Source organism: Staurois parvus, unplaced genomic scaffold, assembly GCF_062004578.1.
Source record: "Staurois parvus isolate SC_StPar_1 unplaced genomic scaffold, SC_StPar_1.0 ptg000696l, whole genome shotgun sequence".
NCBI classification, from domain to species: Eukaryota; Metazoa; Chordata; class Amphibia; order Anura; family Ranidae; genus Staurois; species Staurois parvus.
The window spans coordinates 5,438,945-5,461,420 of NW_028318492.1; the positions used below are offsets into that span (position 1 = coordinate 5,438,945).

The 22,476-nt window shown below is 39.1% G+C and overlaps 1 protein-coding gene across 1 annotated transcript in view; it reads left to right on the plus strand.

Moving 5' to 3' along the window:
- The window catches only part of ARHGAP6 (Rho GTPase activating protein 6), a 358,220-nt gene that overhangs the window by 252,325 nt on the left and 83,419 nt on the right, over nucleotides 1-22,476 (plus strand). The window contains exons 3-4 of the mRNA XM_089653001.1: nucleotides 7,507-7,578; nucleotides 16,500-16,756. Coding sequence (XP_089509127.1) covers nucleotides 7,507-7,578; nucleotides 16,500-16,756 — 329 coding nt within the window. The remainder of the gene's footprint in view (nucleotides 1-7,506; nucleotides 7,579-16,499; nucleotides 16,757-22,476) is intronic.

Sequence of the window (22,476 nt, forward strand, 5' to 3'; positions counted from 1 at the left end):
GCCATTATTTATCTTTTTGGACTAGTGAAAGGAAGTGAAAGAAGACATGGCAGCTGTTTGGACTCACCTGCACAGCTCAGTTTGAAGTTTGACAGCAGTGTACCCATATCCGCATGACCTGTGCTGGTGAGTTTGTACAGTCACCGTGTCTATATTTAACCTCTGTACTGTAGGCTGCCTGAAACAGCTCTTCACAAAATGGGCCTTTTCTCCTTTGCTCAGCTCCCCCTTCTAGCAGTGAGTTACAAGCCTATTAACCTAACCTAATATATATATATATATATATATATATATATATATATATATATAAATATACAAAGTAGATGCACAGGAGGAGGAGGGAGAGCATCGGGATGAGACTTAACGTCAACCTTAACTTCACTAGTTTGATTTGAAGATGAGTTGCTCCACAGTGGCTTCAACTGCAAAATTCTGCGGGGGCTTATTTAACCACCTCCCGCCCGCCATATAGTAATATGACGGACGCAAGGTGGTTCTCTCGTTCTGGGAGGACGTCATATGATGTCCTCCCATTCTCACCGCGCATGTGTGGCTCAGGGAGCGCTCAGCGCGGCGATCGGCAGCGCGCTGTGTCCCTCGGACACAGCGGATCACTGATCACGGAAAGAGCCGAAGATGTCGGCTCTGTCATGTGATCAGCTGTGTCCAATTACAGCTGATCACATGTAAACAGGGAACTGCCGGTTATCAGCATTTCTCTCCTCTCGAGCTGTCACACTGACAGCTCGAGAGGAGAGGAGAGCTGGTAATCGGCTTTCCGCGGAGGGGACATGTACACTGATCATCAGGGCACTGAAGATCAGTGTGCCCTGATGATCAGTGTAGTCCCAGCAGCGCCACCTGTCAGTGTCCATCAGTGCCCTTGTCAGTGCTCATCAGTGCCTCATGCCAGTGCCCATCAGTGCCACATATCAGTGCCCACCAGTGCACATCAATGCCACATATCAGTGCCCATCTGAACTGCCTTTCAGTGTCACCCATCAGTGCCAGTCAGTGCCACCTATCAATGCCAATCAGTGCCACCTATCAGTGCTGCCGATCAGTGCCGCCTATCAGTGCGCATCAGCGCCGCCTATCAGTGCGCATCAGGGCCTCCTATCAGTGCCGGTCAGTACCGCCTATCAGTGCCAGTCAGTGCTGCCTATCAGTGCCATCTATCAGTGCCATCTATCAGTGCCATCTATCAGTGCTGCCTTTCAGTGCTCATCAGTGATGCCTGTCAATTCCCATCAGTGCCACCTACCAGTGCCTCCTCATCAGTGCCACCTATCAGTGTCCATCACTGCAGCCTCATTAACGCATATCAGTGAAGGAGAAAAATCACTTATTTACAAAATTTTATAACAAAAACTAAGAAAAAACGTTTGTTTTTTTTCAAAATTTTCAATAGTTTTTGGTTTGTTTAAGAAAAAATAAAAAACCCAGAGGTGATTAAATATCACCAAAATAAAGCTCTATCTGTGACAAAAAAATGATAAAAATTTCATATGGGTACAGTGTTGCATGACCACGCAATTTTCATTCAAAGTGTGACAGCGCTGAAAGCTGGAAATTGGCCTGGGCAGGAAGGGGGTATAAGTGCCCTGTACGCAAGTGGTTAAAGATCAGGACTATTTCACAGTGCAGTGTAGTGTATTTGTGAAATGTCCTCTTAAAAACAAGAACACATTTATCAAGAAAAGTATCCTTTTATTTAGAAAAGTCTAAAGCTGGCTATGGATGGACAGAATTTAAAAGAGGGAGGATTTTATGGATCAAGCTGTTAGCAGTAAATCTTTTAAAATATGTGTGCTACATTACACAGAATCAATAAACGTGTAATGTAATGTTAATTTTATTCTACTGGATACTAAAGTCTTCTGTGAGCTTCTGACATTGGGTTGCTCACACTCTACCTTGTCCATTCACAAAACTTTTATTCTTTTTTTTTTCCATCAGATACAATTTTTTTTGTGAAATGACAAGACATTGTGGTTTACTCATTCCACTCTTTCATCCATTCACAGAAGATCTTGTATTCAGTGAAAAAATATAAACCGTTTTAGAGGTGTCACAACAGAATAGTCGTCTTCCATCTGTGTGAGACAAAATGTTTGAATAAATGGGTGATGGTGTAGATGAGGGGGAGGCATTACAGCTTCAAATTATGTGCATATGCATTAAATAGATTTATGTTCCTGCAATCTTTTGGCTGTGCCCAGAAACGTAGCATCATTACAACAGCAAAGGGACAAGTAGTACAAAGCATCAACATAAGTGACGTGATGTACAACACTTCATTCTTGTCTGTTATCAGCAGACACCCTCTGAAGTCTGAGCCAGAAGATTTGTCGCTTTCATGCAAGAGGGAGATAATGTACAAAAATATTTTTGATGTCTTCCCTTCCCTTATATGAATAAAGCACTCTTGTTTGGTTATGTTCTCCTTGGTTACTTATCTGAACCTCATAGTTGTTCTGGCTCCTGCCTTTCTTTATGAATTCTCTGATCATAAAACATTTACAGCACTATGAAAATAGGTAACTAAGTAATTAATGCAGAAGGCTAGCTGGTGCTGCAGGGGAGGAATATTCAGGAGAATCAATGTCACACCCCTGAACACACAAAATCAGTTGTTTTTAAAGGAAACCTGCACTGAGAGAAATATATAGGCTGACATTGCTGGTCTTTCTTTCTAAGAAAACAAGTTGTCTGGTTCACTTGTTGGTCCACTTGTTTCAAAGTGGTCTGGGTGACTGATCCACAACAAGTATACAGCAAGTGAAGTTAGAACTCTTGACCTGTTTTACAGCTCTGGTAACTCAAGACACATTGAAACCAAAAGGATCACCACAACAGTAAGATAGATAGCATTTTTATAAGGAGGGTTCAACAGTAGCAACCCATTAAGTTTATCATAGGTTTCATTGAAAGAAAACCTTCAGTGAGAGAAATAAGGGGGCTGCTAGCTTCCTTTTAAGAAAACTAGTTTCCTGGCTTTAGTACTTTCCAAGAGGAGGTGGAGCTGAGGGGCAGGACTCAGATCTTTACCCAGCAAAAGGTGCCCCAGGTTTAACCCAACGGCTTGGATTTGTCTGCTCGTCACAAAAATAGGGGACCCCCAAGACAAAGGGGTCATGCAGTTCAATAAAACTGAGTGAACGAAAAAAAAGTAAGTGAACCAAACATACTCATATTGAGAAATCCACGCCCACACATCAGTACTTTTTAAGACACAGACCTAGAACTAGTAGGCAAATTAAAAAGTAATGGTGAAGTCAGAACTCTTGATCTGCATACATCTAGCTTTTTAAGATTAACAGGTTAGCAGTTATAGCCTCTATATACCCTAAGTACAGGTATAGGTAGTGTGAGTAAAGTAGACCATAGACCAGTGTTTCTCAATTCCAGTCCTCATGGACCCCCAACAGGTCATGTTTTCAGGATTTCCATTATTTTGCACAGGTGATTTGATCAGGTTCACTGCCTTAGTAATTACCACAGCTGTTTCATCTGAGGGAAATCCTGAAAACATGACCTGTTGGGGGTCCATGAGGACTGGAGTTGAGAAACACTGCCATAGACCCATAGTTGCAGGAAAGAAATACACTTGATTCCCCCATCAACAGTGACTGAATCCCTCCCACAGAGCTATGTGATTCCACAGCCGTAGCCGCTGGCAATAAATTGCATGCTAGAAATCCAACATGCTTATTGTAGGTAGCCAAGTCGATCAATGGATTGATTTGAGTACAGTCAGCTAGCCCATAGATGGATTGAATCTCCGCCAGTCCCTGCTGAATCGGCCGAGATTTGAACCATCTATGGTCAGCTTAATTTATGTTGTTAGATAACTGAATCCTAACAGCTACAATCAAGTAGCCGACAGTCTCAGGTTTCCTTAACAATTAAAGGTCTACTACTTTTCTATGTATGGAATTTAAAGTTTACACACTAATAGTCTGTACTTTCACTGGCAGCCACATGCAGAATAAAACACAGCACTGATGAAAGAAGAAATGGGAATGCAGAGAAGGGGGGTGTTCAGCCAGGAGAGATGACAGATACGACATCGGCCCCTGGCTTACATCATCTATTCAGACTTTTTTTGTACTTTATAATAGCAATATTTCCTAAGTTCAGTTAAACTAATGTTCTATTAGGGTTACTTACAGTATATAAGAAATTACATTAAAGGGCTTTAAACTTCATAAAGTTGAAGCGTTTAATTTTGTATGTCAGCATTTGCTGGTTTTATTGAGCCCCCACGAGCAGTTGATGATTTTGTAGACGGCCCCTGAAGGCATGGTCTGCGGATTTGGCAGATGCTTCATCCAGGAGAGGTAGCTACATGTGTTGCTTATAAAAAGCCTGTCTTGTTTTCCTTAGGGAGTTCCTAATGTGGTCTCTGAAGTAAGACTTGGAATTTTGTAAAGATAAGGTTCATGGCATTCAAATTACGCTCTTCAAGTTTTACTGCACTGGTTTGATTTAATTTGGTGTACTAAATGTTACGTAATATCTGTTTTTTATAACCAGTGCAGAAGTTTTCCAATACAGTTTACAACAGGTAGGCTCCATGCACACTGGACGTTTTAATAACGCTGGTAACATTAGCTGTGTAAAGTCCCTATAAAAACATGAGTTTCTCAGCGGTTTTTAGCATTTTTGCATTAGTGTTTAGTTGCATGTTACGCATTTGTGGTTTTTAGCCATTTTTTATGAAAAAAAATTTTTTTTTTTTTTTGCTAAAAAATAAACATTTTTACAGCTAAAAAATCCTCTAGAAACCAACTCGTTTTGGGGTTTTTTTCAGCCCAAAACTGCTGATTACAGTCTATGTGTGCGTGGACACATAGGATAACATGCTGTGGAGTTTACTGGCTGCAGACAAAAACACCAAAAGCCAAAAACAGCAGCTGTAAAAACATCCAGTGTGTATGAGGACTTATGCACACTGAGAAGCTCAAAAACATTTTTTGAGCTGTAGGAGTTTTCAGAATCAAAAACGCAGTAAAAAGATGTGTTCTAGCATGTGCGTTAATGTGCATTCATGCATGTTAATGTGCCTTCCAGCATCTGGTGTTAATGCATTCTATTGGCCAGAATTCTGGTCATTAGAATGCATTAACATGCGCTAATGTGCGTTTATGCACAGTTATGAATGCTTTTTCACTTTTGAGCATTTTTTTAAGCTCAAAAGCTCCTCTCCTGAACACACAAGTGATGTTTTTTTTTTTTTTGCCTGTAAACTCCCCTACCACTAAACTCCTGAAACCGCCTACAGTATGCATGGACACATAGGCTTTACATGGAGGGAATTAACAAACAAAGAAAAAAAAAAGCTCAAAGCAGCTCATATGGCTGTAGGAGCAGCTTCTTTGAGCTGCAGTGTGCATGAGGCCTTATTCCTGTGTGTCTGTGGGACAGGAAATAATCTCCTAGATGGGACACAGACAGCAGAAAAAGAAAAACTGAAAGGGGTATTACAATACTACTCCTTAACATACACAATAAAGCATAACCAAAGGAAAAACATATTTTCCCCTCGACTCTGTTCTGACGATAAACAAAAATATTTGTTATGTTCCTTTACTTTTGGTGATAACACTCAGCTGGATTAAAAGAGAGGTGTATCTCCCTAATGGGGGATACAAACAGCGATAAAAGAATACATTTGCCTTTAGTAATATGTTACACCTGTATTCAGGGTGTAACATTTAACATGTTACTAAACCAGCAGCCTCGCTCCCCCTCACTCCTGATTCTTCATTGTGACAGTGGGTTGGGGCTCCTCTTCCCAACACCCACTGTCACAATTTAAAAAGAGCGCAGGTGTGTGGGAAATCCCGCATAAATTCCATCTGGCACCACGGAAAACAGTTTGTAGTTCTCAATGAGCTAGGAGGGTGCTGGTGAGCTTGTAATTCATTGATTATTCCTGCTTTTCAGTAACTGTGTGCCTATATAGGAGGTACGAGTAGACAGTTGGACTGAGGGTCTGCAGGAACCTGGCATTGTGAACTTTGCCCATAAAACCTTCAGGCATTCTATTTCCTCTTAACTCTTTCTTAAACTAAAAAGAAAGCAAGTTTTTTTGCTTCTGGAATGTGTTAGAGCACTTGTAGTATTTGAGTTTTTATTCTCTATAATCCAAGAAATCACTCATATTTTTAATCAGAATTTTTTTCCCAGTGTTTGTTTCCTTATACTGCTACAAACCATTGTCTAAGACAGCAATTCTTAACTAGGGTTCCTTTAGGGATTGCTTGAGCTAAGGCTCATAGATCTCCAATTTGATGGCTCCTGCACAGATATCTGCACAGATATGGAAGTGTACAATCCAAACGCACTCGTTCCTGTGTTAAAAATGGCTGTGTGTATAAGTGGGTGCTGCAACGTCAGTCGGCTTGAAATGAACAGAATCAGCAAGGGAAAATGTCACCAGCACACCGAGGATCATCAATATGGGTTCAAAAGTTTTAATGAATGGTCACATAGTTACAGCAAGGCAACGTTCCGGAGTCTCGCAGGACCCCTTCATCAGGCATGTGACCCCTTCATCAGGTCACATGCCTCATGAAGGGGTCCTGTGAGATTTCGAAACGTTGCCTTGATGTAACTATGTGATCGTTCATTAAAACTTTTGGACCCATATTGGTGATCCTCGGTGTGCTGGTGACATTTTCCCTTGCACAGATATGGGACCACCACCAAGTGACAGAGCCAATGGCATGACAAAAGTTATTTTTTTTAGCTATATGTAAGGGTGGCATTTTGACCAGCACCATATACGGGGCATTCTTCCCTCTAGTCCCCAATTAATTGTTTTTTGACAGGGTTCCCTGAGACATGAAAATTAAATCAAGGGTTACTCTTGGATAAAAAGGTTGAGAAAGGCTGGTCTAACAGAACATTCATCTGTGTAGTAAAGCTATTTTGAAGTTAACTATGTGCTTCTGCTTGGGTCAATTTTTTTAAATATCCAGCTTGCTAACAATGAGACATACAGTCATGTTATTAGCTGTGTACATTTGTTGTGGGCCTGTGGGTCTGCTTTGTACCCTGAAAGAGAAATGGGTCTTTTCAAAGGGTTGGTACACCTAAAGTTACCTTTTATTATCTCTTAGGGACTTCGACTATTAGATCTCCCTTCCTATTTTCTTGTTCTGTTGCTATCAATTTTCATGTTTTGGGTGCTCCCAGCCACCTTTGTATGCTTGAGCGCTTCCTGTTATATGCAATTAAATGTAATGCATAAAAAATACAGGTACAGTCAAGGACTTCAACAGTGCAGATCTCACCACCATAGTCATTGAGAAATTATAGTAAGCTGTAAAAGGGTTTAATTTCTCAGGATCTGCAATAAACTAAAATACCAATTATGGGTGTGCTGACCCTTTCAACTGAAGCCCCACATATTTAATACAGTCCTTGAGGTGCTAGAAAATTCACTTATTTCAATTCTAATGCAGTTCTAAAACATTGCAATCATTTGTTTTATAGATGGACAAAAGAGGAAAAAATCTTTAAGAAAGAAACTGGATTCACTGGGGAAGGAGAAAAACAAAGATAAAGGTAACACTTTTCATATTTTCTTTTTTTTTTCTTTTCTTTTTTTTTAACAGTAGCTTTTGCTACAGTGACAACGACCATACAGTGACAGATCACAGCATCAGATCATTCCATGACTTCTATATCCAACTTGGCATTGCATGTGTGATAAATGTACAGTATGTTTCCTTTTCTATGCAGAAAACGTAAGGCTCACTAAGATCTCATGCACACAGATGACAAGAGGCTGAAAATATGCCCAGCATAAGATTCTGGGTGTTTTCCTGAGCCTGGGGAGCTGCAGGTGCAGCATACAGCCTGTTTACAAGTGCATTTCTGTATATGGCTGCACTCTTGTAAAAGTCAATATTTCTTTACTTTCGCACCCAGCAAATTTGCACATGTGGGAATAAAGGCCTCTCACCACTTACAGTATGTACATGAGGCGTTAGAGTCTAAATTAAAATGAAGAAAAGATTCCACTTTGCAGGTACATTGCAGGGATCACTCCAAACGATCTTTTTTTTATGTTTCATTTTTATAATGGAGATTCCCGTGTGAAGCTTGCAGGATTTGTTAAAGTGGTTTTTGCATATGCCCCATTGACAGTTGCAAATGGGGCCATTACTGATTACATGCGGGAGACCCAGTAGGGGCAAGTGGTCATTAGCTGTGGGCAGAAGCCTCATTGAGAGCAATGGGAGGCTGATAGCTCCCACAGCTAACTGCGCCCACTCTGTCTGCATATGTATAGGCCACTCCTCAATATACCCCATATAGAGACATAGTCAGGATTGACCAGCCTCCTGCTACCCGGAAACAATTGTTACTTTGTGACCAAGAGACGTCATCAGGCTAGCCTCCATATATCATAACCTACAAACTGGATTGTAACTAAGCAACCACCAAACCTTGACTGAGATTGCATATAATACACATTAATAAAGAAATATGCCTTACAGTAATATTATTATTATACAGTATTTATAAAGCGCCAATGGTTCGCTCAGCGCTGTACATTACAAAGGGGGACAGAACATGTGACAGAACAATACCAATACAATGCAAAACATGAGGGGATCGAGGGCCCTGCTCTTTCGAGCTTACAATCTAGGAGGGAGGGGATAGTGGCACAGGAGGAGATAGCTGTGGGGGATGGAGTAGTAGGAAGAGTGGAGGAGGTCGGTCAAGTTAGCAGGGGGTGGGGTAGGCTTCCCTGAAGAGATGGATTTTCAAGGTGCACCTAATGGAGAGGAGAGTAGGTGATAATCTGATGGGTTGGGGCAGGGAGTTCCAGAGGATGGGGGACACCCTGGAGAAGTCCTGGAGGCGGGCATGGGAGGAGGAGACCAGGGAACTAGAGAAAAGGAGGTCTTGTGAGGAGCGGAGTGTGCATGCTGGGTGGTACTTGGATATTAGGTCAGTGATGTAGTACGGGGCAGTATGGTGGACAGCTTTGTACGTCAGTGTTAGGATTTTGAATTTGATCCGTTGCGCATAAACATTTGCGGAGATTATAAAATGCCCTGACATTTGTAGTTACAGCCATTGTAGAGCAATGTATTCCCAAAGTTCATAAGCAAACCAATGATGTCAGCCAATGCTGGTCTCAACACTTTGCTCTCTCCCCTCTTCCAATGCAGCCCGCTGTGTGTTTATAATAGAGATTAGAACTATGGCAGGCTGGCTGCAATTTCACTGGGGTGGGATCTGAAATACAGAAAGAAGGGGAAGTAAAGCTGAGAAATTTAGGCTGCAGGCTTTGAGGATGTATTACTCCATAGAGGTCAGTGAAGGTTTGGTTTCACATTTATTTACATTTATTTACTGCTTATTAAGAATATATAAATATTTGAGTACCTATAGCCTGCCCACATTTCTCATTTAAAACTCTAGCCAATTTTTTTTTCTAGTTTAGGAGTAGGAAAGGTTTAGAAATATTGTTTTTTTTTAATGCTCCTCATTAGGGAGATCCAAGCTCGGTTATCTTCATGGGATCGATTGTCACCTGGACAAAAATTGAAGGGTAACTGCAAATTTTAAAGTTATTGTCAGGGGTAGAGGGGATGTTCTGGACATCTGTTCCCTCTCATTTTGTATCATAACCCTGTCCAAAGCTTTAAAATAAATTGGCTGGAGTTCCTGGCCACCTTAATGTTCGTAGGATAGAGCTGATTGGATATTTCATTGCATGTTACCTGTGAAAACTTCCATTAAACTAGCAGAAGATAAACATTATTTGCAGGTATGAATGAAAAAGTGGCACAATCAAATGTTTCTGTAGTGTGACTAGGTTGATTTACTAAAGACAAATAGACTGTTCTCTTTGCAAATGCAGTTGCTCCAGAGCTTTGTAAATGAGATAAAGCTTTAGTTTACAAAAAATACCCAATCACATACAAAGCAAATAAAAAAACTGCATAATTGGATGATGGAAGTCAGCAAAGCATCTCCTCATTTACTAAGCTGTGGAGTGACTGCACTTGCAGAGTTCAACTGCACATGCAAAGTGCACAGTCTATTTGCATTTAGTAAATCAACCCCACTGTGTTCTAACAAAGCATTCCGAATCATAGCAATGTGAAAAATAAAAGAACACAATGTAAATGTTTAACTTACACTGTATATACCTTCTTCAGTTGTTACAATTTATATTACAATATAGATGTGCACTGTTTTTATTACATTGTGTACACTTCTTCAGTCTAAATTCTTTTTATTATGTTCTATGGCAAAGCAATGTATAAACACAAATTTACTTTGTTAGTATCTAAGAGGGGACTTTATGTACTGATTTTCCTTTAAGGAAAAGCATTGAGTGCTTTTCAAATTTAAAAAGAGTAACCAGCCCTCTACAAGTCGTACATGTGAACCATGTCATGAAAAACAATACTTTTCAAAGATTTAAAGATTATTTAAACCCAAGTATTAATATGGCATGATATTTTAGTTATCTTTCACTATAGATGAAGGCTGATGATTGTGTAATCTGAGCCTTCCTTTCTTGTGAAACACTTCACTTAATACTTTCCAAAAGGCACTTTCTTTTCAAGGGTGGCGGCTCTGCCTTGCAGGGTCAGGCTGAAAGCAAAGCTATTCATCCTCCTCTGCAGTTTTTCCTCTGACACTGCAAGAGTATATCCTAGCAGAGAACATGCTGACATATACAGCCCCTCTGCTGCCACTACCACTGCAGGACCTCTGCTGTTGCTGCTTGTTGGAGGGGGTGCCATCAGAATCACGCAAAGTCTGCATGCCAAGCCATCCCATGTGCAAAGCAGCTTGTGTTCACAAGGATGCAGTGCATATGAACTTGTTAATGTTTGTATTGCCTTTGCACCCAAACCAAAAGTTCTGGGCCAAAACAGCTGTGATGAGCATGGCAATGCAAGTTCAGAAGCCAGTACTTGTAAGGTTAAATGACCACAGAGGTTGTCTGAAAAAAAATTGGAAAATATAGGGTATGTGGCAGGCAAAACCTTCTACTTGCTGTCCATTGGACATAGCCCGTACTTGATTTTGAACGATTGTCCTTATGTGTTTAGGATGTGGCTGTGATGCCATATACACATTTGTGATATGTCTAAGGGTACTACAAAGTTCACAATATCCGTATATTTTAGATAACACATGGCTATTGGTTTTCATAGTATCTCAACTAATTATACTCTTAATTATATACAGCCCTAGCCAAACATTTTAAGAATATCCCAAATATTAATGAAGTCTGCTTCTTCAGTGTTTTTAGATCTTTTTGTCAGATGTTACTATGGTATATTGAAGTATAATTACAAGTTTATGCAAAGAGTCAGTATTTGCAGTGTTGACTCTTCTTTTTCAAGACCTCTGCAGTTTGCCTTGGCATGCTGTCAGCCCACTTCTGGGCCACATCCTGACTGATTGCAGCCCATTTTTGCATAATCAATGCTTGGAGTTTGCCAGATTTTATGGTACTGGGGGGACTGAGCACGAGTTCTTAATGGGATTACGGTGTGGGGAATTTCCTGGCCATGGACCAAAAATGTCAATGTTTTGTTCCTCAAACCACTTAGTTGTCACTTTTGCCTTATGGCAAGATGCTCCATCATGCTGGGAAAGGCATTTTTTGTCGCCAAACTGTTCTTAGGAGGCTGGGAAAAGTTTGAGGATGTTTTTATATCAGTCTTTATTCATAGCTGTGTTCTTAGGCAAAATTGTGAGTGAGCCCACTCCCTTGGCTGAGAAGCAATCCCACACATGAAAGGTCTCAGGAAGCTTTACTGTTGACATGACAGAGGACTGATGGTAGCGCTCACCTTTTCTTCTCTGGACAAGGTTTTTTTCTAGATGCCCCAAACAATCAGAAAGCGGATTCACCAGAGAAAATTACTTTACCCCAGTCCTCAGCAGTCTAATCCCTATACCTTTTGCAGAATATTAGTCTGTACCTGTGTTTTTCCTGGAGAGAAGTGGCTTCTATGCTTCTTGACATCAAGCCATCCTTCAGTGTGCATGCAGATGCCCTCACACCTGCCTTCTGCCATTCCTGAGCAAGCTCTGTACTGGTGGTGCCCCGATCCCACAGCTGAATCAACTTTAGGAGACAGTCCTGGTGCTTGCTGGACTTTCTTGGGTGCCCTGAAGCCTTTTTCACAATTGAACCTCTCTGCTTGAAGTTCTTGATGATCCGATAAATGGTTGATTTGCAATCTTAGTAGCAGCAGTATCCTTGTCTGTGAATCCCTTTTTGTGAAAAACAATGATGACTGCATGTTTCCTTGCAGGTAAATTAATATTTGTGTCATGCTCAAAACATTTGGCCAGGGCTGTAGGCTTTGCTATTTTATTTCGCAATTATTCCTGCAAACACTCTGTGATTGGGTCTCTCATTTCATTTGTCTCCAGCAATTTTGATAACTTGTCTATTGTCTATGTAATACATTCCTTCTGTGTATGCTATATTGTAGAGACCTTGTGTTATCTGTTCCTTTGACTGAATATATACAATGTAGGTACATGTCTTTGTTAGCATTGATGTTACTATATGCACATTTCAATACTAATTAAAACTTCTTTGGATTAAAAAAAAAAAGAATGACGTGTTTTAAAAAGTAGCAAAGAGCTACAATTATGAAAATATGTAAGTGACTTAAAAAAATACCTTCCAGTTAATGTTTCAGTAATAGTTTAAAAAGGGGACTTGTGGAACGTACACTGTACTTTTATTTTAGCTTCCTTCCTTAAAGTAGAACTTCACTCTCTCAATCAACATTGACTATTTTTAATCCTTATGCTGCTGGTATAAGTAAATAGATAGGAAAGTATATATACTCGTTTTATCTTGGTTTTCTGCCTAGACAAATGATGTCATACATCCCAATTGTCTTCAGGAGGAGAGGGAGGGTTCTCAGCTCAGCCAATACCTGAGCTAAGGGCATATGGATTCCAGGAAGTAAAAGCTACATGAATCATCTGCTCTTACTCAAGATGGCCATTGCCATAAATGCTAGGGGATGTTTTTCAAAATAATTTCTCAGCAAAATAAAGCATGGAGACATGAATGGATGGGTGAGTTTGCTTTGAATATTAACAATGAATTAAATAGCATTTTTAGTTTGTGGTGCTCAGATGCAGTGCAGTTCCACTTTAAGGTGACACTATGCTGTCCATGCTGGGAAATATCATTGTCCCATGCAACTTGGAGCTTACATAGGTCTTTCTCTCTTTGCTTCTGAAGATGAATGGAGAATGGGGAAATTAAAATAAGGTGAAAGTACAGGATCACTTTAAAATCAGTTGAGGTATACCTAAAACAAAAAAAATACTAAATCAGCACAAGGGACATTATTTACCTTCATTAGGATGTGTCCTTTGTAGTGCTGTGCCTTCCTTTCACTGAAATCTTCCTCCTCTGATGCTCTCCTTCACCCCCATGCAGTAATCTTTGGGTGTAGTGGGGTTAATGGAACTAAGGGCCTGTGACAGTCACTCATCAGGAGTGTCTGACTGTGCTTGCTCTTTCCATCCAGCTGCTCCATTCAAAGAAGCCATTGCTATGGCTTCTATGAATGAAACACGATCTATAAAAGGAGGAAGCAGACCTATCATTCGTCCACCCATCCTCCATTCATAGATCCTTTTTGATTAATGGAAGCTGTAGCTCGGATTCTATGAAAGGATGAATACCTTAATTATGTCACAGCCCCTGAGTTCTATTAACCCCTGCCACACCAGAAACTTTTGGTGGACGGGGTGAGTGGGGAGTATTGGAGGAGGTAGATTTTGGTAAAAGGAGGACACAGCAGCACAAGGGACACATCTCACTGATAATAGGTAATGTCCCGTATGCTGGTTTTGTATTTTCTTGTTTTAGGTAAACTTTTGCTTTAACTCTGTATACCCAGGGCTGCTGATGTTCACAGATGGCAGAAAAGTTCAAATTAAATCAAAAATACTTAGCTAGCTGTGTCTTATTTCTCTGTTTTCTGTGTATGTGTTTGTGCTCCACTTCACACAGTTATGTGAATTGTAAAATGTCTTTTTTTATTTTTATTATTTTTTTTATATATAGACAGTTCATTTCTGAATGCTAAATCATGTGCTCAGTGTTCTGAAACTTTGCTCAAATTCTTTCAAGTGAATGATCACAGGAATTACATTTCTGACACCATGTGTTTTATATTAAATGCTTATATTAAATATTTGCTGTTGATAGTCTTATCTTAGCTATTTTGCAATGCTAGTTTAAGTTGAATAGCAAAAAGATGGTTCCCATAAAATTAACTTACATTTGTTTTTATAAAAGTGGTTTGCCAGGTCAGTATTTTAGGATTTGAATACATAGTTGAAATACATACTGTGTATGTGAACTGTCTTTCCTACATCACAACTTGGGCAACAACCCAACTCCAACCTTACGATTAGACCAACTGGTGAGATTATTACTCCCCTCTCTGAGCATCAAACACCCAATGTTAATCTGGCCATACCCTGGTAGAATTTTGATTTGAAAACAAATGTTTTTGAAATGTTTGTTCGATCTTCTACAAGGTGATTTTTGTTTTCAACTGTAGGGAGTTGAAAAATCGAAGGGGAGTGTTGAAGAATTTTTGTCATTTCTTATCTAAAACACAATTCTACTTGTTCTTTCTTGGATATTGTAAGCTTTTAGTTTGGAGCTGTATGAATGAGCAAAGCAAATAAGCTGGCATGGAATGGCATGGTCACCTGACATGGTCATATGCATAATCAAACATTGCTGAAACATTATCACACATTTCAAAATATTGGAATGGCCATCAAACACAATGCTTTTGCACAAAATCTGTTGAGTAATTAATGGTGTGTTTTGCACTCTGAAAAACAAATTTTCAGAAATTCTGTATCAACAAAATTCTACCTGTTTATAACCAACCTTGGATTGTTGTTAGATTAACAGCGCTATGTGGTCCAGCAATGTCTAATTGGCTTGCACCACTGGCCTTTCTTCTGTTAGAACACTATATGGTATACCGGCTTTTCTAATTTGCATCATATATTATTTGAAGCTAAATTGTGCAGCTCATAAGTCTGTGTATGTTATACACCAGTCACTGTGGATCCTGGCTGACATTATCAAATGTACACATCAGTGTTACCACATTCAGCTTTACTGGAAGTAAATATTTTTATTTACAAACACAAGCCAATGATAAGTCAAATAAAGGCGAGATAAGAACATGCTCACCCAGTTATGTAACAGACCACCCTTCTCTGACAATCCTTGCAGCTTGTATATCCAAGTAAGATAACACAGTGAGCTAAAAGACAAAAGCCAGATAGTGTAGAACATCATTTAATTCATAATATATTAAAAAGTGACTGTATAGCTTGCAACAGATTCAAGCCAAATTTATGTTCTGGGAAAATGACCTTGTGGTGGGAATGTTGTGGGGGACCTCCTGCTACTACTGTTGGGTTTTGGGGTGCAAAGCCCTGGCTCAGACGTCTGGTGACACCAGAAGAGGGGAAATATATACGTTGACAGAAAACCACATAATACAGTGTTCATGCCTGCCTACAATTACATGGAAGTAGGGAGAATAATACCTATGACTGGCTCTGTAGCCTAGGCAAACCAAGTATAAAGCAAAGGCAGTCAAAAATAGACAATAGCAAGAAGGGGGTGTGAAAAAAGGCCCTGCTTCAAAGCCAAATATGCAGAAGGCGGACATTTTGTAAAACTGCTGGTGCAGTGGATACTTGCGATAAATGAAGTAGCCAGCTAGATAATTATAAACAAAATCACGTAATCACTATGTCCTCTCTGACATAGTGATCACTTGACTTTGTTTATAAGCAAGTAAGGATCACATTGATATGTTGGAAGACAATGCCATATATTTCTTTCAAGCAAATTTCAGGTCCCCACAGTGAAATCTAAGGCTAATTTCAGTGAAGATGAAATTGGTAATTTCATTGCAATCACTTTACTCATCCCTACTAAAGAGTAATAAAAGGGCTGAAAACAGCTTTTCTGAGGAAAATGCTGTATTGTATACCCTTCACATTTAGTCATATGCTCTCAGCAGAAGGAAGGATTGGCTGATCTTAACCTTTCGCAGTGATCATATGACTCAAGGGCTTAGGAATTCACATATGCAGCTTCCAATCAAGGGAGCGCAAAGCTGCATTTTCTCCAGGAAAGTATTCCACCTCTTTTGTTAATGCATTATTTATTGTTTCTATCATGACTATTAACATAAGAACTCTGTGTTCACTGTTGAGTATAGATCCTCTTTTTTAAACTGTATATCAACATGTGAGACATTAGTCTTGTACTTGACAGATGGCTTTTAAAATGTCATAATGTGGGAGAATGTGCAAATTGTTTTAATGCTATGTCTTGTGGGTATGAAGCTCTTACATTTAATAGGTGTAAGTGACATGGCTATATATTAATATTTTTCTTTCTTCATTTATTTTAGAATTCTTGCCACAGGCATTTGGAATGCCATTATCACAAGTAATAGCCAATGACAGGGCTCACAAGCTAAAGCAAGATTCTCACAAAGATGAGCAAAAAGAGGTGTCCGATTTTGTTACGTCCATCCTGCCGTTTGGATCAAGGCGGCAGAATAAAGAACTCTCTAGTAGTAATTCATCTCTTAGCTCTACTTCAGAAACACCGAATGAATCCACATCTCCGAATACACCTGAGGCTGCACCTCGGGCACGCAGAAGGGTGAGTTCACACTGCCACGTGTAAAAGCAAATACCTAAACCATGTCTCTTGCCATGTGCTATTACCTTCATAGGATAGGGTCCATAATGTCACTGTGGAAGTTGTCAAAGGAGTTTGAACAGTATGAAATATAGTATATACTGTATGATGTGTATATTGGGTTTGCATATATTTTCTTTATTTACTATGGCAAAGACTAAGAAATAAAGTTTTTAAAATATGTTGTGCTTTTCTTAGAAAGATGAGGCATTTCTGGGGCAAGAAATAAAGGGAAATCTCCCCAAGGGACATAGATCAGGATTTAGCCGTTCCTTAATCTATTCCCTACTCAAAACCAAAAAAAGGTTTTGGCTATACATATACTTTAAATTTTTATTTTTAAAGAAAATATTTTTTTTAAAAGAGAATAATACAAATACTGTATTAAGCTATTTTAAAAGCAATTAAAAAGCTGTGTTTTTTATAGCTCCCTTTTAAATAACTGAACCAAGATTACTTTCTATAACATATTAAAATGCATGCAAGGACACATTTTTACATGTTAGTTTTGGATAGAGTGGGGTATGGTCAGAGTCCCTTTTGGGTTTGTATTGGTTTTTATTGCTGCCTGTTTCACCCCTAGGGAGATTCATCCTATTTTTCCAAGTAACATTTGTCCCAGAAAATGATGGGAATTCCACTTGTTACCTGAGCAAGTAAAGAGAAAATCCCCCAACTGGGACATGTTTCTATGAAAGCTCTCTAAGGTAGGAATAATCCTGACTTTGGAGAGATTTCCTTTATTTTCCTTTTGCATCTACAGGACAGGAAGTTAAATGTCCCCAGAAGGATTCAGGCAAAAACATAATAAAATAAAGTAAAAATACCTGATGGTATCTCAGCCATTTCCCACTCTATCTGAAACAAAGAAAAATAGTTTTGACTTTACATGTACTTTAAGAGGCATCAATGCAACCATAACAAAACAGAGCTGTAGCACATGAACATACACGTGAGTACATAAAATAAAGGCCATGCATAGTTAATTAAGCCCCATATTCCTCATACATACTCACATTTTTGTGAATCCATTCCAGCAATCTAACATTATAGTGGTTAGATTCCAAATGAAGAGCTCATTAAAACAAAGGAAGCACTCGTTATTTTTGCAAATTTTAATGAACAACGTAAAAGCATTGAAATTGCCTGTTCATGCTTCCAGAGATTTTCAGCATATTTTTAAATCAATGAAGACAGAAAAGAGGGCCTTTCACTTTGCTTGTACCATAGCTTGGTGCCCCAAAGTAGCATGAGAAAATATTGGCAGTTACTTTGTGGCAACAATCTTGGCAGTGACAAGCAGGTATTTAACCTCACAACATGCCCAACTGCAAGCAGCATTATTAGTGTATTATCAGAATTTTTCATTCTGTAATGTAATTATTTCCACAAGTTGAGCCAAACTTTGTGCTGCAATAAAATGTGCAAAATTTCATGCACTAATTTCATGCTCTAATCAGAGTCATTTGGTCTTGCCTACTAATCCTGGAAAGAGACTTTATGCCTGGGCAAAATAATACTGCTATATACAGAGATGTGACATCTGAAATTTGCAGGAGGTGCCCAATTTCTGTGATCTGTGTCTCCTCCTGTACATCTTATCTGTCCTCTTAGAAAATAAACAGATCATATTTCCCTTCCTCCTGAAGACATCTTTGCCCTCAAGAGCTCAGAGCCATACAGCGTTAGCTCGGACTTCTGAAAATTCCAGGAAATTTCAGGAAGCCAAAAAACAATGTTTCATAAGAGGTTTTATAATAGTTCTTGCTAACGTTTTGTTAAACAAAATCCATATCGTATGGTAGTTTAAGTGGCCGATACAGTTAAATAGCTACAGGGATCTTAGTCTATCTATGGCCATTACTGTTTGGTTACAGAATATAGACTGGTTCGGTAAAGGCAAGTTTCTCTTGAATTCACAGTTTGCCTAGCATATTGAAGCAATAAAGTGATAAAACTCGATGAGGTAGTACAGTTGTCAGCTTTTAATTGCTACCATACGTGATGGAAACCAGAGATTTTTGTAGATGTTTAGAACACAGTTATGCATTTATAATCGCTAACTTCCCAAACTATGTTGTTAAAATACTCTGTTAGTGCTTTTCTACACATTTGTATCTACCTGAACTGATGTTCTGTCAGCTCAAGTCAGTTGGAATGCAAAATCAGCTCAGGACGAGGTTGGGAACAGGTCTGAAGCAGCTTAGAAGGCAATCACAAGGAACTCTGAAGCATCTCAAATGCGAGCTGATTGCAGGTGAATGCAGGCTCCATTTATTCCATTTCACAAGCAGTCCAGCACTCTTTGAAAGTAAATTAACCTTAAACCTAAAACCCCAGTGCAGTTTTGGGAACCCTTTCATTGATAAAAGAACTTAATGTTTTGGGGTTGCCATGGCTCTAACAATAATACTATATGAATGCACTGTAATGTTCAGGAACTGCATTTGTCTACTCCCCTTACATCTCCCAGATGCGTGTCTTAAACGTGTGTACAGATGCACTAAATCTTTGTGTTTAGGCTGCATTTACACCTGAGCACAGTGATTTTCAGGCATTTGAATCATTTTAGAGCATTTTTGCGAGCATGTATTTTTGTTTTAGCCAATGGAAAGCTCCAGGGGGAGGAGACCAGTTCTAACAGGCTAAAAAACATGCGAAATACACCTAATAAATGCTCAAAAGCTTGACTCGAGTATTTACAGGTGTTTCATTGAAGTATATGGGGCCAAAAATGCCCAAACCTGCCTCAAAAGTAACTCATGTAGGTATTGGAGCATCAGGCATTGAGCTACAGGCATCTGAGCACTCATATGTGAACAGGCACCATTGTAATATATGGGATTTCGGATGTTGAGACTTTTGGAGATTTGAGCTACAAAGTGCTCAGAGGTGAATGGGGCCTTAAAGCAGAGTAGGTACAAACAATAAATTAAACTATAAATCTATAACTACGGTATCAATCAAAAAAGTACCAAACAAAATTATATATTACAACTACACCCTCTAACACATAAGATCTAACTTTCACCCTTGAAAGTGCAAACCAACAATATAACTCCAATATGTTAAATAAATATCCCTTAATATGTAAAACAAATATACAATTGTGTTCAAAATAATAGCAGTGTGTTGAAAAAAGTGAATAAAGCTCAAAATCCTTCTAATAGCTTTTATTTTCATACACACAAATGCATTGAGAACACTACACATTCTATTCCAAATCAAAACATGAAGAAAAATATATCAAATTTGTGTTGTTCCTCGAAAAAATTGAAGAAAAGTGAATATTAGACCGTTCAAAAAAATAGTAGTGTTTGTATTCTTCTTTACAAACTCTAACATTCACTATATAAACTGAAAAATGTTTGAAGACTTTGCTTTCCTTTGAATCACTTAATTAATATTTAGTTGTATACCCACTGTTTCTGAGAACTGCTGTACATCTGTGTTGCATGGAGTCAACCAACTTCTGGCACCTGTGAACAGGTATTCCAGCCCAGGATGATTGGACTACATTCCACAGTTCTTCTCTATTCCTTGGTTTTGCCTCCGAAACTGCATTTTTGATGTCACCCCACACGTTTTCTATTGGATTAAGATCCGGGGATTGGGCTGGCCACTCCATAACGTCAATCTTGTTGGTCTGGAACCAAGATGTTGCACGTTTACTGGTGTGTTTGGGGTCGTTGTCTTGTTGGAACACCCATTTCAAGGGCATTTCCTCTTCAGCATAAGGCAGCATGACCTCTTCAAGTATTCTGATGTATTCAAACTGATCCATGATCCCTGGTATGTGATAAATAGGCCCAACACCGTAGTTTAAGAAGCATCCCCATATCATGATGCTTGCGCAACCATGCTTCACTGTCTTCACAGTGTACTGTGGCTTGAATTCAGTGTTTGGGGGTCGTCTGACAAACTGTCTCCGGCAACTAGACCCAAAAAGAACAATCTTACTTTCATCAGTCCACAAAATGTTGCGCCATTTCTCTTTAGGCCAGTCAATGTGCTCTTTGGTAAATTGTAACCTCTTCAGCACGTCTTTTTTTCAACAGTGGGACTTTGCGGGGGCTTCTTGCAGATAGCTTGGCTTCACATAGGCGTCTTCTAATTGTAACAGTACTCACAGGTAACTTTAGACCTTCTTTGATCTTCCTGGAGCTGATTGTTGGCTGAGTCCTTGGCTGAGTCCTTGCCATTTTGGCTATTCTTCTATCCAATCGAATGGTAGTTTTTAGCTTTCTTCCACGTCTTTCAGGTTTTGGTTGCCATTTTAAAGCATTTGCGATCATTTTAGCTGAGCAGACTATCATTTTCTGCACTTTATATATTTTCCCCTCTCCAATCCACTTTTTATTCAAGGTAGGCTGTTCTTCTGAACAATGTCTGGAACAGCCCATTTTCCTCAGAATTTCAGAGAGAAATGCACTGTAACCAGCATGTACAACATTTGCTGCCTTCCTTCCTTAAATAAGGGCAATAATTTCCACCTGTTTTTTAAAGAATGAATGACCTCACTAATAGAACTCAACAATGCTATTATTTTGAACATGCCCCTTTCAATAAGTGATTCAATTACACAGAATCAGCAGCATGCTTGTCATGACTGTTGGATCTGTTGGATTTCTATTACTCTACTACACCTGCTAGTAAATTATTTGCCATGTAGAAATATCATTTCTACCAAAAACAGTGATTGATCAGGTTAGTGATGTCTGACTGCCATTATTTTGAACACAACTGTACATATAATGAACCCAAAAATTATATATAAATGATCCCAAAATTATCCAAAAAATTATAAATAAAATAAAATAAAAATTTTTTGATAATAAAAAACAAAAAATTATTATCAAAATTATAAGTCACTTGTGTCCAAAATAAAGTCACTCCAATCTTTGTTGCCAATAATGCAAATTTTCAGATCCTTTGGTATCGAGCCCTCCCATTGGCTCCCAAAAGGAAAGTATGTACCTCAAAAAAAGAAAAACTCATATAGTGCATTAACTTAATAAATTCAATATCATAGCCATATACCATATGCGCTGTGCAACTTCAAAAAAACGTGATAATTAAAGTGAAAAATGTGAATACAGTGTAAAAACCGTGATAGTGCATCACTCTGTGAATGAAATAATCCAAGTGACCATTCAGTGTACACTTCTATAGTGTAAGGCATAAATACCCTTACCAAAAAACAAACAAAAACGCCTTATCAATACTGCGGAGATAAGCAACACGCTCCCACAAATTTCCTCCAAGCCTGAATAATACTCCTTACGATGTCATCATGGCTTTTAAGGAAGTACTCTATAGTACTTATAGTGCTTCATGCGAGTGATATTTAAACAGGATATAGTGTAATTCCGTTATGGGATTAATAAACATACACTTTATTTACTGCTTACATTAATAAAGCATCAAAACACTTATTCCCATGCCCTCAAACCTTTAGGGTCACCGAGCAGCCTCCAAAATTGCTTGACATGTGAATTCCAATATCCAATGGCCAACGCACCACTTCCAGTTCCTCTCCTGTGCGTCCGACGTCACTTCCCTTGATGCGCTTCATCACACCCGGGACTTAGTCATAAGGGGTGTACTCGTCGGACTGACCAGCCGCAATTTATAGTTCTCCTCCCTACAGCTCCGGCGCTCCGCCCACCATCTTGGGAGAG